This window comes from Amblyomma maculatum, chromosome 2 (genome assembly GCF_055883805.1).
Source record: "Amblyomma maculatum isolate TAMU_Amacu chromosome 2, ASM5588380v1, whole genome shotgun sequence".
NCBI classification, from domain to species: domain Eukaryota; kingdom Metazoa; phylum Arthropoda; class Arachnida; order Ixodida; family Ixodidae; genus Amblyomma; species Amblyomma maculatum.
Genome location: NC_139345.1, coordinates 57,533,962 through 57,553,310, shown reverse-complemented (window position 1 = coordinate 57,553,310; position 19,349 = coordinate 57,533,962). Strand labels below are relative to the sequence as shown.

Here is a 19,349-nt window from a genome sequence, read left to right as displayed (position 1 = left end):
CTCTTAACCGCAGCATAGGTGCACAAATATTCCACCCCTCTCGTCACTTTTTTGCGGAGTATTTTGAATTTGTGATGCGATGAAGATGCCGTTGAGTTGTTTATACATGTTATTTGATATGTATCGTTCTGTTCTGGTGCGCAGATCATTAACAATGCCATGCAGACAACTTCTGGAGAGCTTAGCATCGGCATTTTGGACATTTATGGTTTCGAGATTTTTCAACGGAACGGCTTCGAGCAGTTCTGCATCAATTACGTGAACGAGAAGCTCCAACAGATCTTCATCGAGTTGACACTGAAAGCTGAACAGGTAATGCACTGTTTTGCCCTCATGCCTTTCTTTTTGAAACCCTGATGCCCCTGATGGGTTCTTAACTGCGGTTTCGTAGCTCACAGAAACCCAACTTTTCACAATTCATGGCCTGTTCTGAGTACCCCCTCTAGCCGTTTCCTCGTTTATTATTATTATTATTCATGTGCCCCGCAGCGATGGCTCAGTGCGCTCCGAGCGCTCGACTGGTGACGGCCGCTTTTCGATGAAGGCGAAACGCAAGGCGCCCTTGTACTGTGCGATGCTAGTGCACGAGCTCCTAGGTGGTCGAATTATGCGAAGCCGTCCACTACGACGTCCCTAATTATAGACCAATTCACTTTAGGACAGCAAACCTCATAAAACAAATAGCCCAACTCTTTTTTTCTGATGCTCCAGAAGCTGTGAAGCACATTGACTGTTTGCAGAAATATGTTCCTTGGACACCTGTTCTCTTTTTCTTTTTTGTCTTTCAGGAAGAGTATGTGCAGGAAGGCATCCAGTGGTCGGCAATTGACTACTTCAACAACAAGGTTGTCTGTGACTTGATTGAAAGCAAGGTGAGATACACCAATGAAGCAGTGTACAACATAACTTTACTTCTTCTTAATGATCTAAAGTACTTTGTGGAGGTAAATGGAAACAAACACATTGGTGTCTTTTTATGGATGGGGTGATGTGTACCATAGTAGCTGTAGAGTATGCATCAGTCATACGAGTGAGTGTGGCTGATGAATGAGTGAGTTAAGCCCGTGAGTGCATGTGTTTTGTGCTGCTCATAGTACGAAGCAACGTTCAACTGCCACTGATAAAGTGGTAATGCCCATTCGGCTTGCAAGCTGTGCTTTGTTAAGAGCATAGCACTGAAGCCAAAGTATTGCTTTGCTGCACAATGTACTGCCTAAATTGTCTTGTCTAGACTGACGTGTACAGTACAAGGTGCTAGCACATTTATAAAAAAAAACATTGCAACTTTTTGATGGTGTAGCTTAATTTTGTTGGCTACTGAGAGAAGTAATTGCCTCACTAGGTTGTTCAGTTAGCGGCGGTGGCTTGAGAAGTAGATAACACATCTTACCTAAGTGACCTGACACACACACTACAAAAAAAAAAAATATTTTCTATGTGACTTTCAGTGCGATTATATTTCATTCTTCCCTAAATAGACTAATTTAATGAGCAGTATGCTTTGCCAGTGCTGCCAGTGTTGCTAGATTGTTTTTCACTTGTAAAACAGTGGAGCACCGCCTATCCCCAAACTGCCCAAGGCACCATTAGAGTCTGAGAAAGAAATGTCAAGGCATCTACTCAGACTTTTGCCATCAGAAAGCAATCAAGTATCGAAAAGTACAGTGCAATTGTGCGAATGTAGCAATCAGAGGTAGTAACGATGAAACATAAGTGTGCCACTGCAGAACAGCACTCACATGCTAAAAACGTAAACAATATTTCACGTGGAAACATCTGTGGTGCTGTGAGTGAACTTCAACTCCAGTGTCCTACGCAAGTGCCCACGCAATTTCAGTATAAATAAAAACATGTAAGTTGTTCAATCTAAATCTGCTTGTATCTAATAAACTGAGCTATAAGAATGATTTCAAATAAGCTGTATAGTATATCTAAATTGGAAATTGTAATTGTATCCTACTCAGTATGTTATTTTATGTCAAAGAAGAAAAAATTAAATATTTTACAAAAATAAATGATTTGGAAATAGTAATATTTTTCATTATAGTGTTGGCTACGGAGCCAGAGAGCAATACTGCCTACTTTGACATCTGCTGTTCATTTATTGAAATGCGTTAATCTATTCTATTTTGCAATCTTTTTTTAGAAATTGAAATTTGTATGCATCTTGTGCCTCGCAGTAATGCTTTCTGCACCACTGAGAGAGGTGGATAGTTATTTTGCTCCACCTAGTCTTCTTGTTAAATGCCTTTTATTGTGGGAAAAGTTTGAGTGAAGCTTCACTGTTGATGGTTTCTTCTGCTCATTTTGCTAAATTGTAGTTTCTGCATAAAGGCCAATGACATCCCTTATCACTTATAAATATGTGAGCTGCCACATTGCATATGACAGTTCCAATGCAAAGAATGCCATTCACTAGGCAAGCGTTGAGTGCTCAGCATTTGCGCTGTACAAGATGCCAAGCTAGCCTATTGCTAGCTATTGCTAACAGAAATGAAAATGGGCCATGTATCAATCCTTATGACACAAGGAGTTTGACAACTGGGAAAGGACTTAGTAATGTTGGCAGCTGCCACAATGCACCCTGGAAGTTGTGCTACTCCAGCTGCCGGCCACATCGGCATGATGCTTGGTGTACGCTCAAGAAGCAATCATCCATGCATCACCCCACAATAATTGTGTTCATGAATGCTGGACTTGTGGGACAGGTGGCTTGCAGAAAATGGGGTTTCGAATAATTGGTGCTGGGCGGGTGCTGACGTCGAAATGGAATAAGACAATCGTAACATATTTGAATAACGTGCCGAGAGAAAACAGCGTGACGGGCGCTCATCAGTTTGCATCGGCGATGTAGCGAAAACCCTCGATGGCAGCTGGATGACGTCTCAGCTCACGCTTCTAGGCCCGATCGGCCCAATCAAAGATAATAAAATTTCAAATATATGCACACTGTGCATGTGCTCAAATTCTTTTTTTTTTTTCTGGCGGGAAAATTTTGTCGTGTCCATATTGAATTTCTGTGCCGTTACGGGAAAGCGCCCCTTTCCACTTTTCCGGCAGTTTAGATGCGTGGGAGGGCGGGGGTGCTTGCTTGAAATTTCACGGTTGTAAGAAACAGGCAAAGCAGAATGTAGGCTTAAAAAATTGATGTGCATTAGACAAAAGTAATGTTCAGCCGCCTCTGAAGGGAAAAGCAGTTTGCGGTAGGTAGTGAGGCACTGGGTGTATATCTATTTCGGACAGGTAGTGACCACAGATTCAGAACACAGAAGTGAAATGGTTAGAGCAATAAGCATGGGATGGAGCCCATTTGGCAAGTACTCTCATATCACGAATGGCACCTTATCTGTTCCCCTCAAAAGGTATGTAACAGCCGTATCCCACCTGTACTCCCCCATGGGGCAGAAATGTGGAAGCTAATAAAAAGGTTCAACTTAAATAGGGGAAAATGCAGGAGGTATGGCATGGAAAATTGTGTAATGCTAAGGGACAAAGTGTTCAAGGTGGGTCAAGGAACAAACACAAGTTTCTGCCATCCTTATAGAAATTGAGAAGAAATGGGCATATAATGTGAAGGAAAGCTTCACTTAAAGCAAAAGACTGAATTTCAAGGGAGGGCATGCTTAGGATGGTGTGGCAATAAATAGGCGGGTGGGTGAGATTAGGAAGCTTGCATTCACCTAATAAAGGATGCAGCCGGCACAGGATCAGGTTAATTGGGGAAATATGCTAGAGGCCTTTTGTCCTGCAGTTGGTGTAGCCAAGTTGATAATTGCGATGAATAAGAAACCCTTGCCTCAGTTTTGTCATTTTCTGTACCTATTCTCTGAACATTTATTTTGATCATAAAAGGGCTAGGAACAGCCTATGATGAACTTGTTGCCACAATGAATTTTTTAGCTTAAACCTAACGCAGAGCCCTTTACTCCGGCATTCTCCATAGCTTGACACACTTTGGGACATTAAATCCCATATACAATAACGTCATATAGTCTGATTCATTTAAATTGGCTTCATTATGCTGGAATAAGCATATTGTTAAGTGCGGTCAGTGTCATTCGTACAGCGGGATCTGACTGAGTTTTATTACATAGTGCTCTTTTTTTGTACCTTCCCACGTATGCCAAAAAAAAGGTTCCTCCAGGCGTGTTCTCCGTGCTTGATGACATCTGTGCCACGATGCACGCCACGGGCGAAGGAGTGGATGCGCAACTCTGCCAGAAGCTGTCGCATCAGGTCGGCAACCACCCGCACTTCCAGCTGTGCGGAGGCACTGGATTCGCTGTGCACCACTATGCGGGCAAGGTCAGCTACGAAGCCGAGGGCATGTGTGAGAAGAACCGAGATGTCCTCTTCCCAGACGTCGTCCTTGTCATGCAGAGCAGCTCCAAGTGAGTGGTGGCCAAGGCGTGCATAGTGCCATGCATGTTTCCCCATTGACAAAGGGGTGTACAGTGCTTGTTGGAGTAACGTCTTCCTCTCACTATTAACGAATGTTTGATGTGGTCATCTATGTTTCAGCACTATACCCTGATTTTAGGTTTGTATTGGCTAGTACAAGTCACTGCAAGCAGTTAAACATCGGTGCTTTAAATCCTCGCAGTCTTTTTTTTATTAATAATATTATTATTATTATTTCAGCGGCCATCTCTTCCGGACTCATGTTCTCTATTATTTGATAATGCTGCATATTCAAGTTACCGTGTATTTGAATTTTTTTCTGTTGTTTGTAAAAAAAATAATTTAATAATGCTTAGCTGGTTCGCAATTCAAGTGAAGACACACATTTCACTGCATGACATTGTTGGATGTAGCAAGTGCATTATATGCTTATGTATTATTGGCTTTGATGCTTCTTAGAAGTGAAGTTCTATCCCACCTAGTGTACTGTGATGTTGTGCTGAATACTAGCTGTAGATTTTTTCGCAAATACTCAGCTTCAGTGTGTACTGTCTAACCATGGTGTTGCAATGTGCCTGGGAACTTCACAAGTGCATTATGTGCAAGCAAATGAATCTACAGCATTGTAGCCCCTAGTCTTCCTGCTCTGCTTAAAAATTGCTCATTTATATGCCTGTGAATGTCACAATATGCTTGGCCACACCCATTTGTGTCTGTGTTTGAGCAGCTTAGCTGCGAGTAGCTTCTTGAGGGAACACGTTGCACTTCTCTGCATGAGTGAGTTGTTTGTCTTCAACTTGACTAAAACTTTTGGAACCTCTTGTATGCTACTGGCTCCTGTTGCTGGCGTATTTTGTTCGCCATGATTCGTTTAGTAAATGTAAAGAGCGGTGTTTTCCTCCACAGCTCATTCATCAAGAGTCTTTTCCCTGAAAATGTTACTGGGACAGTTAAGGGCCGGCCCACCACTGCTGGCTCCAAGATCAAGGTTTGTGTCCCAAAACCAACTTTCCGCAGTTAGAAACGTTCCAGTGCCAAAACAACAGACTCGACAGGCCCTGTGCTTAGAATTGGCAGCTGCCTGAAGCTGGAGAGGAAATATAGTATTGAAAATGCCGCAGCTCTAATGGTCGGGTTGAAATGATGGCAAGCGCATCATGATGTACACCGCACTCGACAGAAGTACTAGAACATAGTAATGTAGTGTGCATCACTCCTGATTGGCTCAGGCTGCCCTTCGTAGCGCTGCAAACAGCTCGTAAAATGGAGTATAGGTGCATTGTCCTTTTGTCGGTAGTTGAAGCAGGTGGGACATATGTTTCCCACTGTAGCATGCAGGGTTAATCAAGCTGGAACGTAAGTGCTCTCAGCTGGCAAGGGCTGAGTAGGAAATATGTTGATAGAGTTAGATCTCCATTGAGAAATGGCTACTGGGCAACAGCTCTGAGTGCTAGCCAAAAGAAATATGCAGTGTAGTGCAACATATAGTAGCCATCGAAGTTAACTATTAAGGGGTGACTGATCAATGCGGGGACATGTATGGTTGTTGACAGAGTAATGGATGGATGAATCAAGCTATGTGCCATTGTCTAGAGGCGGCAGATCCTGATCTAGACTGGGGTAGGACTGTGGAGCAGTTGGTATTTAGTGGTTAAAGGTAAAGAGAGGGAAATTCTGCAACTTGCAATGCTAAATTTACTTACCAGCACTTGTGGGGAGGCCCAGTTTTTATGCTTACCAAAATTCAGGAACACCTTCTTAGTGCAGTAGTTACAAGTTCTTGCACGTTTGCCCAGAAGTGCTGTGATGGATAAACATGGGTCGCTAGACTAAGGAAACAAAGAAAGGGGGGAGATCTTGTCCAGCGCGAGAAATGCAACCGATGGTGCTACTTGGACGAAGCAGGGTTTGGCAGTTTGACGGAAGCAGGTGGGTGGGGAGAGCTTCGAATGAAAAGTATGCGAGAGAAAGGAGAGAATGAGAACCAACTGATGAATAATGTCAAGCAGACGAAAAGACAGGTGAGAGAAGAAAGGGAGCGACGCATATAATTCGAGGCAAGGACCGAAAGGGAGTGGGCAGCTGGGTGGAAGTCGCTGCAGCAGGAATTAAAGGAGGAGCACGAGAGAGGAGACCATTTGGTGAAGCAACTGGAGGAGTGGACAAAGGGACACCCAGAAAGGGAGACAGAAGGACAGGGGACAGGGAAAACGAGGAAAGCCAGAGTATGTGCCATAACTGACTGGGTGGCGGACGTGTCACTGTGGGGCTGCGAAGAAGTGAGAGAATTCCAGTGGCAAGAACAGAGGTGTTGTGATTGTAACGGGGACCCAATGATCAGGAAGGCAACAGAGCCAGAGAGAAAGGGAAAAGGGACACCACTAGGAGGATTTGGGTGTTCGGAAGATAGAAAATCTCCAGGGTGGAGAAAGGCATACTAAAAGCAGTACAATGAACAGGTAAAATTCGACAGACGACCTGGAGAATGTTTCAGTGGTTTAGTAGAAAGGGCGAAAGATTACCTATGGGATAATGCAGAGGGGAGAACCTAGTAATAATTTATGCAGGAGTCAGTGATGTGCTACATGGCAGGAGAAGATACCTAAGAAAGCAGGTGCAAATAGGAGAGCAAGGCTAAGGGCGGCGTTGCAGATCTACTATGCACTTTGCTTAAGTTATTTTATGGCTATTTATGTATCCTGTAATAAAGTGTTCAGTGCTTCCTACGAGAATTCGTGTTGTTTGACCCGATCCACTCATCATGGTAAGTAGGCAAGCCTGCATGCATGGGAAAATACCTGGATACGTTCTTTAGTTTTTCCTTTTTTTGCCAGTTCAAATTATGATAATTGGTTGTAACGATCGGATTTCCCAATTTTCTCAGTATCGTTATGTGGGGACTGCACTGTAATCAAAAGGGTTTGAAAGTGATGTCATTTTATGGCTATTTATGTATCCTGTAATAAAGTGTTCAGTGCTTCCTACGATAATTCGTGTTGTTTGACCCGATCCACTCATCATGGTAAGTAGGCAAGCCTACATGCATGGGAAAATACCTGGATACGTTCTTTAGTTTTTCCTTTTTTTGCCAGTCCAAATTATGATAATTGGTTGTAACGATCGGATTTTTCAATTTTCTCAGTATCGTTATGTGGGCACTGCACTGTAATCAAAAGGGTTTGAAAGTGATGTCATCCAGTTGCTAGAGCCTTTTGATGCAGTTTTACCATTTGTACACTCATGAGACATGCATGTAGCTTATGAGCCCTAAACTTTTAATTACGGGTTCATTGAGGACAAGTTGAAGTCGTCCTGTATTGTTAAGGGGCCATGTTTGATATCGCATATAGAGGCCGCCCTCAACAAAAACGGTCTTCTGTAAGCTAGGAAAGATCTGTAAACATGATACAGGTGTTGTTATTGTCAGCTGATTTCACAATGGAAATATGCACTTGACATCGATTTTTGATGCGGATCCCAGAGAGGATCCCATGCTGTGATGCACTTCAATACGGCTGCAGCTCATCGTTTTCAGCTAGGATTTCAAGTGTGTGAATTGACCGGCAGGAGGATTTTTAAAATCAGTTTCCTTGCCAAAGGCAGCTTTGTACAGCATGTGCCAGTGTGCAATAAAAAAAATCTCAGGTGACCAAAATTATCTGGGTCCCTCCACTAAGGCATCCCTTATAGCCCGAGTAGCTGGGAGTTGGGATGGAGTTGTGTTCAATGCTGAAGAGAGATCCGGTAAAAGCTGTCCGCTTTTCTATCCTCAGAGCCAGGCCAACAAACTGGTGGAGGCGCTGATGAAGTGCACACCCCACTACATTCGTTGCATCAAACCCAATGAGACAAAGAAGGCACATGACTGGGAAGAGGACAGGTAAGGTCCACATTCCAGTGCCCATAACCAGAAAAACTTTAGTAGGGCGCAGTGCAAGAGGACCGATGGATGAGAATATTTTGCGACAGTACTCCTTGTACTCGCCTATTATTTCTCTTGCACTTTGCATTGCTTATAATGCTTCAAAACTATCTCAAACTCATCTCCTGTTTAAGAAAAGCCACTGGTTCTTGTAAACAATGCCTGTCATTGCAGTCGAAATTATGAAATCGTCAGGGAACGTGCATTTTGATGGGCCAGTTCTAAATACTATGCCATCTAATTTCATGTGAAAACAGTTCCTTGAACGCTTATGAACATGTTGTGTAAGTATATTGCCTCACCATGGTATCTAGGCGGTTAGGGTGCTAGACTGCCGAGACTGAGGATCGATCTCGGACTTGGCTGCTGTGTTTCGATGGAGGTAAAACACTAGGCGTCTTATGTGTTTTGCATTGTCAGTGCGCATTAAAGAACTCCAGATGGTCAAAATTGATATGGAGCCCTCCACTCTCGCATCCCTCTCAGTAGATGCTGCTGTGGAATGTTATACCATTGTGTAAGCTTCTGAGAAAGGCCTCTGACAATTTTTTGCAGGGGGCACGTGATATATAGGCAAATGGTTTCTCTTGACAGAAGGAATGCAGTAAGGATAAAATTATGATCCTGCCTAACTTGGAACTTGCGATATAGGGCTGGAAGCAGCCATTTTAGAAACAGGCATACAAATTTTTCTTTCTGTTTCTGAAGGGGCAACTTTGAAACAATATAACTCAAATTCTGTGATAGACAGGATGAGAATTTTACCCGTATTGCATTACTTGCTGTCAGCAAAAACCAAACAGCACGAATTTTAGGAACTTCCCTAAAGCAAAATTTTTTAAAAGCTCTTCGCAAAATTTTTTATGTAACATATTACAGAAGTGGTCCAAGAATTGCATTTAAACAACATTTTTAAAATCTGCAGATGTATTAACAAAAATGTCTTAAGACCAATGTCACACTCACTGGCTCCTACCAGCACCCCCCTCCTTCCCATTTCCGGCCGCTTGCTTTTTTTCTTTCTTTTTATTTCTTTGCCGTCTTGCAGGTAAAAACTGCGCTTTTTGTACCATATTTTTTTTATAGAGGGCTGAAAATTTTTTTGCTTAGAGTTCTCTTTTTTGCAGTTCTGGGCAGGTTTTTTGGTGCCTGCAAAGTAGGTTGTATAGAGTCTACAAAGCATTTCCTTATTACAGAGTGTCAGCATGTCTTTTGTGAATGAATGACCTGATAACATGACAGTGTGTGTGTCTGTTACAAGTCCAACTTGTGGATAAAAGCAGATCCTCTGTCAGACTTACACATTTCGAAAAAAAAGTTTTTTGTTTAAATCAGTGAATGAAATGAAACTAAGTAATAGAGAGCTTCTTAAGATATTCCTCTGTGCAGATTAATAAAGCGAGTCTATAACTGGCCTTTAATCATTATAACATCTTTACACTTTTTACCCTTCCACATCAGCGGAACTTGGTGCTCGCACTACTGGAAACGAATCTGCTTGAATGCAGCAGCAAAAAGTCATTTTTCTCTTTGCACCATTTGTCATCTGAGTTCCTGTGTTTATGCTGGCACTTATTGTGCTGCGGTTCTCTTCTGGTTCCTCAGGGTCAAGCATCAAGTAGAGTACTTGGGCCTAAAGGAGAGCATTCGCGTCAGACGAGCTGGATTTGCGTACCGACGAGTCTTCGACAAATTCCTTCACAGGTGAGTTACATCATGTATGCTGGGCTAACTTGTTTTGGGTCGTGCCAGGGTGTGCTCATTCCTTGAACCTTTTGTAATTGGGTAATTGACTTCTTGTTCAAAGCCTTACATTTAGTGCAAATTTGAGGAATGTGTGCTAAGCTCAGCTAATGAGCCTGGGCTTCTGTTACAGTCTACCGGGCAGAGAATATCGGTTTTTCAGAAGTGTGCAGCAGCCTCACTATATCTGTTTCCTTTTGTCCCACATAGGTATGCGGTCCTAACCAAGGAGACGTTTCCCCGATGGCATGGTAATGCAAAAGAGGGTATTCTGCACATCCTCAAGAGTGTTGGCATAGAGAAAGACCAGTACCAGCTAGGAAAAACCAAGGTGTTCATCAAGGCACCCGAATCGGTATACTGCCCCTTCCTTTAGGAGTTTGAGTACAAACACATTGCCTGTCTCACGAGGCACCTTGTCCTCTGTCATCTCTGTCCTCTGTAACTCATCTCAAATGCATTTTCTGTGAATGCCTTAAGCCGCGTTCAGACTACGTGTGCATCCGTCGTATCGTAGCAGTGCGCATAGCGGCCGGAACTCCCGTTTACGTAGCTTGCGACCGCGCATGTTCACACTGGGCCGTTCGGTAAGATGCGTTCTTTACGACCGGCCAATCACCGCTCTCAACATGGCGCCGGCGAGCGGCTGATAGCGGAGGTCTGGGCTCTTCAAACTCAAAATGAGATGTGAAAGAAAAGACTGGACACACAAATAAAATACGAAAAAGAACAATGGGTATATTAACAATTAACCACTCGATTACAAATACACTTATTTTCGCACACGCACGTTCGCACACAGTTTTCAAACGTCCGCTCACCGTGCTGACGCACCACTCATTCCGCACATTTCTTCACGCGCCCTCTCTCATTGTCGACGTGCCGCGCACTCCTGCTCGTTGTCCCGTGATTGCAATCTCTCGCACCAAAACAGGCATACAGTCCGCCTGCATCCCTGCTTGCGATTTTACCAGTGCCCCGGAGCGATCTTGGAGACGGGCCGGGGCGGTGACTCAAAGGCCGTACTACTGACACCAAACAATGAGCCGGGGCGCGCGGCAGACACAGAAACATTCGCGGAACCTCGTCCCCCCACAGAAAATGCTGTTTTCTTTTTTTTATTTTACGGTGAGCTTCTTTCAAACTTCGACGAGTCCGCACCAGCTCCGTTCTGCGGCCCGACCGCAACGTCGCCCCGCGTCGGCCTTTCGCTGCAGGCCAACTGTTTCCTCACTTGTCAGCGGAGTTGATGGGCTGCGAGAATGCACGGGGATGAAGCGGGCATCCCCCGCCTCCATAACCTCACTTTTCTAAACTAGAGGAAACATTTGCTTGTTGAGAGCTTGTTCGCACATGAAAAAACGGATTGATAAAACACTTACTACTTTGACTCAGCGCACTGGCAATTTGCAGCCAGGCATCGTTTTGCACTTCTCTCTGTGCGATTTCAGCTACTCGTAGTAGAGAGCCGGCCTCTGCCGAACTTTTTTTGAGAGGCTGATAATTCCACAGCGAAGATTCTGCACTGCACATGATCAAGCTGCGGACAGACACAGTCACAGACACAATCACCGACACAACACCAATAACACCGGCGAGCCGAGACACTGCAGCAGAGTAGGAGCGTCGGATGATGTCGCGATGTCACCTACTAGCTGGTTTGCGCGCGAAATCTGGGAAGACCGGAAGCCCCGTGATCGGAAAGGGAAAACCGAAACGGCTGTGCGCATTGGTCGCACGTAACAGACGTATCTGTGCTAGTCGTAAAATTTGCGGGTCCTCCGACATTTACGCCCACGCTGGGTGCGGACGTTACGCATCTTATGCTCAATGCGACAGCAGTCTGAACAGACACATTACGTTTTTTGCGCTTACGATCCTTACGAACGATACGTGCGTTGCGTACATAGTCTGAACGCGGCTTTAGCTTTTCAGAGCTACAGCTGGGCATCCTTGATGTGAATTGCTTCAGTTTAAAAATGAAGTTCGGTATGACTAAGGAAAGTGAAGGTTTATTGAACAAGCGTTAACAGAAGCCCTAATAAATAATGAAGAAGCGTATATTGTTCCTTACTTGCTTTTTCAAAGTTAGCACAGGGCCATGTCACTGCAGGTAAATATTTAATTACATTTTTAACGTTTTATATATAGAAATGTTTTCTTAGCATTATGCTTCACTTCACAAAAGGTTTCTTTTAATTTGATACTACTACTTTCTCATTTCAACATTTGGTCAAGGTTGAAGGGGTGCTTCATATTGACCAGTGTTGGGCATCCTTCAACAAGCTGTAAGAGACTAAATTTCTGCAGGGAGTGGATTGAGTTGGTAGCCAAGAGTGGAATTTGCCCTAGATGAGGGCATGATTTCAATGGAGACCGCAAAAGGCACGGAAGGCCGATTGATTGATCATGCTATCTTCTTGCAGCTGTTTCTGCTTGAAGAAGTGAGAGAGCGGCGATACGACCAGCATGCCCGAGTCATCCAGAAGGCTTTCAAGAAGTACTTTGCCAGGCAGCAGTATCTCAAGCAGAAGCAGAAAGGTATTGGATGGGTAGCAACAATCTGTATTCTGAAAAGTTCTGAACTTCTAGAAATCATTTCCTTGCTGATGCTATACAGAAGCTGCGAGCAAATTAATCTGGATGCCATAAACTCAAATCTGTTTCCTCGGCCATTGGAGATTGCCTAACTTCTTTAATAGGGCACTTTTTCAGCTCCTAATTAGTCTGCAGCTATGATCGTCCTGTTCTAAATGACATCTGGCAAGTCACATTCCAGAAGAAAAACTCATGTGCATTTGATTACTTTGAACACGCACTCAGTCATGCACATCTTACAAGGCTTCAATTTCTTAGGCTTTATGAACTCGAAGAACGAAACTTGAAGGAATGACAACATTTGTGAACAGCGGCTGTACATCTAGAATTTGTGAGGTAGAAATTGACACAAAAACACAATATTCAGCGTCACTTCTTTTTGTACCTTCCTCACCTCTTTCAGGTTTGACAAAAACACCTTTTACCTGCCTCCTCCTGTGCTAAGAAATGTGAAGGGATGGTTTTTGTCGCTGTGTTGATTCAAGCTCGTGATTTTGATGACACCAAGTGTTGCAAGTTCATTTAATTTTCTTGGTTGGAAAGTTCACTAGCAGTAGTGGTGGAAAATGTACCTTGATGTTGGGCTACATGCAACCTAACCTACCCTAATCAAACTGCTCTCTTTCCTTTATTTCTGTGCTTCTTCATTGTCTGTGAAGGTAGGGAGTAATATACCAATCGAGGCCAATTTCAGACTGTCCTTTCTTTTTGTATTGATTGATTGAAGCACGGAGGAACACAGCTGCAGCAGTGACATTAGACAGGCATTGGGGCTATGTGTTATGACATGCGGAGCATGGTTTTCTTTCCTTTTTCATCACATGGTGCAGCGGCAGACATCTTGCAAGGCCGCAAGGAGCGGCGTGAGCACAGCTTGAACCGCAACTTTGTGGGCGACTACATTGGCCTCGACCACCATCCAGAACTTCGGGTGTTGGTGGGCAAGAGGGAGCGGGTGGAATTTGCGGAGACAGTCCTCAAGTACGACCGCCGTTTTAAGGTAACTTGCTATAATAGCTGCAGGGCCAGGCACCTTATTATTTTCTGCCAGAGGGCATGTTGTATTTCTGTTTTCTTCACATAATTTTACTTGTAAAGGGCCTCATACCTGGATATTTCGGCATATTCTTGGAAAAGGTTCTTAAGCATAAATTTTTTCACATATTGTATACCTCCACTATAACATATTGTATGGCGAGGCTGCCCAAAAATAATAAAAAATAATGTGCCTCTGCCCTTGCCACTAAGTTAACCTACACCGTAATAGTCAGTGCGTCTGTAGATACTCCCCTCGGCAAGCTTGTTGTGTTTTACTACTTATCTTCAAAGACGCACTGCATTGGTTTTTAAAGGCAGGCATTTTTTATTAGCACTTGCTTTAAGCGTGGGACAAACTTGAGAAGCAAAACTTTGCTGCGCTTCGGAGGTTTGGATTGTCTCGCAGTTAAAAGGCGTCCCATTAAGCTAGATTTGTTGTGCTCATTGGATTTGCTTTTCAGAGAGCTTTTGTGAGTATCTCCGAAATCCTTGAGGTCAGTGTCCACCAAGTTGGTCAAACTGTTGTGCTGCAACCTTAACGCTAATGGCACGAAGTACAACGTTCATTTCTCGGGCATGGGCTTGTTGATTTTCAGCCATTGCAGTGATAGCATTTAGCGCAAAACACATGCACACCAGAGGAAAGAAAGACACAGGACGAAACTAGAGTGCAGATGTATTTCTTTCGTCTGGTGCATATTTTACACTAAATGCTATGATTACAAGAGCAACAGCAGGCCGCCCCATTCCTTAACTGAAGTGATAAGCATAGCACCACATGCTTTTGTGGGCTTAATATAATTTTCTTGCCCTTTCTTTGTTTGCTCCATTTTGCTCCATGGCACTATACTGCTTTCTTAGATTGCCCTTTTGTGCTTACTTGTGAAACAAGTTTAATCTCTGGTCACATTTTGATATTTCCTTTTTGTTGGCTTATGCATTTGCCTGATAGTGTTCCTGCAAACTCCTCATTCCTTCAATGGTATCTAACCACTCTCAGACATGTTCACAGCTAATAACCACTAGAATATAAGCGACAGAATATTCACGCAACAATTTTTGAAGCTATTGACGTAGCAGCAACACGAGTATATTAGCTCTTGCCTTAGCTCTCAGACTGCTGCCAGTTGATTGTGGACTTTCCTTAGCTATCGATTTTTCATGCATTACATGCTTTCCTCTTTTTCTTTAGTCAGTCAAGCGGGACCTCATCTTGACACCCAAGTCACTTTTCCTGATTGGCAGGGAAAAGGTTAGTGTCTTGCCTGCCTCGGAGGCTGGTAGGCTGTGCTGCTTAGCTGCCAAGCCCATGGTGACTGAATTGCCTCCAAGCTGTGGCGACCGCATTTTGGAGAGAGTAAAACGTGGTATCACATGCCGTGCACTGTATTAGTTTAATTCTCAAAAACTTGAACAGCATTCTTCTATGCACATATGTATAATCTGACTAAAATTACGTGCAGCGCATATTCTTGTTTGAATGTTTGGAAATTTCGGTTTATTGTACGGTAGAGTCTCGATGATACTGTGAAGGTCACCAGGCAGGGCAACCACAACCTCTTGTATTTTAATCACGGAGATAGAGGAGTAGTGGCAGTAGCATCCAGCCAAAGCAAAGGTTCTAGAGCATTCTAAGGTTCTTGTGCTGTGACACTGCCTCTGGCATGCAGCAGGGGCTGGCTGTGCAAGGTACTATACTATGAACCACACTGCTTCGAGGAAAAATTTGTGTTGTCCAAAAGGGACAACTTTTGTGTGCGGAAGTATGGGAAATGCATTCACGCAGTTCTTTTTACGAGCTTATGGGATTTTGTTCATAGCCGCTCAGCCACCTTTGTAGTGGTGGACGAGGTTGGCGCTGATAATTATTCTCGAGGACAGCTTACATACAACATAAATACCTAATAACGCAGAAGACTGAACAACCATCATCCATAGCTCAATTTGCGGAGCACCAGACAAGAAATTTGGAGGTAGTGGGTTCGTATCCTGCAGGAACATTTGGTTGTTTATTTTCTATCTTCCAATCGATAGCATTCATGAAAACATTATTTCACATTGGTCACTACCAAAAAAAGAAAATTTTCTATGCTTTCCTTGACGTTGGTGGCTGTTCACTCCCTTGTTATGCACACCACTGGGCATTTTTGTTTATATTTGAGTCCAAATTGTCTTATTATATTCTATAACACCATTTGTTGATTAAACAAATGAATCATTTATATCGGATGAGGCGTACTCATAGCAAACTGGACACAAAGTGCCAGTTCCAAGATAAGCCGTTTCCTTTTGTGTGTGTGTTTTTTAGTGCACCGAGATTAAATATTTGCTTTTCCAAACGAGACAAAGTTGTATTGCTGTATGAAAGCATTAGGTGCGCGGTACTCTTTTTCGCGGAGAACGGGTGCGCGTTACAATCGGAGCTTTTTTTTTTCGGGGGTGGGGGTCACGAAAAACGGGTGCGCGTTACAATCGAGGGCGCGTTAGATTCGAGTAAATACGGTAAGTGATGTAAGATCAAACTACCACTGTTAGCCACCACTGCTTATTGTCAGACATTTTGTATCAGACATCATGAAGTCTATGATATATCATGATATACCATAGTTCTATGATATACCATGAGCTAGTGCTCCCTTTTCAGGAAAGCGACTATAGTACTGGTCATTCTAAAACCTTGAAGAGATTGCACTGATCTTACGTTTAAATTTGTAATTTTCTGCAGCGCATTTCGTAGTCTTGTCTCACAGACAGAAGCCGCTGTCTGTGAGCCGCACGATTGTGATGGCAGATGTTGTTACTAAGACTTGCGAAGAAAAGAACGCAACAAGAAATGCTGGCAAGAAAGTCATTACAGCTTGAAAGTAGTCTTTTCATTTTTCTTGTCTGCATCTCTTTATTGGACTTTCTTGTTTCTTGTTTTCTTTGTTAGTAATGTACTGTGTGCGTCCTCAATTTGGCCGTACTTTCTGCACCAGTTCAGCAAAGTGTCGTGCCAATGCAGAGGCAGTTCTTGAGGAGCGAGTGCAGCCTGGCACTAGGGCTTTTGGTGCAGCGGCCAATTCGAGTGCAGAAGTTGAGAAATGTTCATCCGCTGCAGCCATGTGCGTTTGTCGCGTTAGTACTAGCTTGTCTGTTATGGAGCGGGCCGAGCAGAATGCACTACTTGCACGAAAGGTGGACTCGCTGGGAAGCTACTGCAGTTAGTGCTAATTTGTGCATTTGAGGTTGTCAACCATTCTTCTTGACGGAACTTTTCATTTTGCATTTGTACTTTTAGCACCTGGTTTGTTTTGAAAGAACTGCTTTTATTCGTCAGCTTTATCTCTGCTTCATTAATCAGCAGTCTCGGTAAAAGCGAAAAACCTACGTTGTCAAAACTGCTAGCAAGCTGGGCCTGGTTAGTAATGTAGTACATCTGTTGATTACATCTTATGATAGACGGCCGGTTTAACAAGTCCGAAGTATTTCTCATTGAACCTTGTAGTCTTATGTACTAAAATTGCAGCGTTATGTCATTGTAGTGCCCAACAGCCTGTGCATAATATTATTAGCATACAAGATATAATTTTGAGACGAATGTGAGAGTTCACTTCTTTGAGTGTGTGTGAGAAGTAGCTATATAATCGGCAATTCAGCTTGCTTATTCTGCCATTAGCATCAGAGAAATTGCCGTTGCCAGTGACTTTTTCTAATTTTCAGATCAAGAAAGGCAATGACAAAGGCAAGATAAAGGAGGTCATCAAGCGCAAGATCGACCTTGAGAACATCTCCCAAGTAACAACGAGGTATGTGATCTGGCTGTTGCTTAATGTGAAGAGAGGTCATTTTTCCTGCTGGTGCCACTTGTCAAACTGTTGGCGTATTTCAACTAGCGATTAGGAGTGAGTTTTCTTGCTCTGCTGTTCCAGAGAGTGTGTTTCAATGGGCGATTTGTATTAGATCCTGAGTTAATTGGGCTGCAACAGGTATTTTATTTCTAATGGATTTGCAGAACTATACTCTGAATCATGGACTAGAATACATCATAAGGGGGAGTGTTCAGAGCTTTAATGGCGGTGATGCTCCTGCAATGTGGCATGTCTGTTTCTACATGATGTTCGCTGTTGTGTGCAGTGCCAACTCGCAGCTTTTTCTAAGAATGTGTTACACCTAACAGGGATTTTTATGTTTCAGAGTAGCTCACCAGTCTTTCTGCCACAGATTGGATGCTTTCTTGTGTTAGTGACTGAGTGCAGTAAAATAATACGTCTCGGAACTGGTGTTGCCAGCAGATGGGCATCCTTCAAGAGTGGTTCTATGAACCGTCGAGTTCTTGTTTGACTAATCCTAGTAAATTCAGTATTATAACTTAATGCTTTCTGCTCAGTTTCCCACACGCTTGCAGAAAGTTAATGTTTAGCATTATTGCGTGTTGGTTTCCTTGAAACCTTCATAGTATATTTAGACAGGAAAAGAAAATTTTTTTCACTACAGGTGACAAACATCACCTTAAATGGGCATGGTATACTTTGTTGTCATGCTAAATTATCACATTCTCCGGTGTTGTGTTGTGAACTAATTTGCTAGCATGCAAAAGTTGCCTGAAAGCATCACTTTTCTTCCACAGCACTCTCAAGGATGACTTCCTTGTGCTGCATGTCAAGAATGAGTATGACACCTTCATCGAATCAGTCTTCAAGACCGAGTTCCTGTTTACGCTTGACAAGAAAGTCAGGGAGAAATGCCAGAGGCCACTGAACCTACACTTTTCTGACAAGTATGGCTTCTCTATTCTTTTTGTCAGTGCTTGCCGTTTTCATTTTTCCATTGTTTTTGTGGGGATGACATGTCAGGAGAGATCACACCAGCTTTAGGATTACCACGTGGCAAACAAAATGGCCAGTCTAGTCAATGTTTTGGATCCCTCAGCACCGTAAAAACCTGCATATAATATGAGGTTTTTCCCGACTTTATCATGCCGGAACTGTGCCTAGTATACTTTGCTGATCCAAAACTAATTTCAGCCAAAGTTTGCAGTCCTGATCTCGTTATTATTCAGGCGTTATCAAGTGATGGCGATTATTGATTGTTTCAGTGGTTTCATTCTCACTGCATTGACGTCATGACCCTCACAGCCACTGTGCTTGCAACGTGCGTGTGTGACCAGAAGCAGGTTGAGTGCGTCCTGCACGACTCGGGACTACAAAAGTAGCATTTGGCATTTTGCATGGCCCTCTCCAACAAGGCTAGCCACGCCCTACAGCCGGACTGTGGCCGTTTGACCGGCATTCCTAAGGAGCACGTTGGTTGCGTTTTCAAGAAATGCAGGATGCCAAATATGTTTAAATGTGCCGATGAATGTTACTGATGTCTCAACGATGGAACTTTTGGCCGATGAAGCACTGGATGACAATGTTCGCGGAAGCCCCGAATTTGAGAAAATTTACTTGCGCACACACCAGGGGACACTTGCTAGGTGGCAGCTCATGCGTTGCCATCCCGTGCCCGAGCTGGAAACAGTTGAATAGTTTACACGAAACAGAGGAGCGCAAACAATCACAATTTCCAGGGGAACGTGAGCTGTTCTCACACTGCATGAAATTCTCTGATCATATGTGCCGATGCAATACGGGGAGCAAACCGTCACCAGCACTGACACCTGGCG

The 19,349-nt window shown here is 43.5% G+C and overlaps 1 protein-coding gene across 1 annotated transcript in view; it reads left to right on the top strand.

The window, feature by feature from the left end:
• LOC146198720 (unconventional myosin-Ie-like) overlaps positions 1–19,349 on the top strand; it is a 317,845-nt gene that overhangs the window by 285,002 nt on the left and 13,494 nt on the right. Inside the window, exons 12-23 of the mRNA XM_084594218.1 lie at positions 145–312; positions 789–872; positions 4,135–4,391; positions 5,308–5,389; positions 8,175–8,281; positions 9,929–10,027; positions 10,277–10,421; positions 12,493–12,607; positions 13,495–13,664; positions 14,895–14,954; positions 17,405–17,490; positions 18,312–18,461. Coding sequence (XP_084450344.1) covers positions 145–312; positions 789–872; positions 4,135–4,391; positions 5,308–5,389; positions 8,175–8,281; positions 9,929–10,027; positions 10,277–10,421; positions 12,493–12,607; positions 13,495–13,664; positions 14,895–14,954; positions 17,405–17,490; positions 18,312–18,461 — 1,523 coding nt within the window. The remainder of the gene's footprint in view (positions 1–144; positions 313–788; positions 873–4,134; positions 4,392–5,307; positions 5,390–8,174; positions 8,282–9,928; positions 10,028–10,276; positions 10,422–12,492; positions 12,608–13,494; positions 13,665–14,894; positions 14,955–17,404; positions 17,491–18,311; positions 18,462–19,349) is intronic.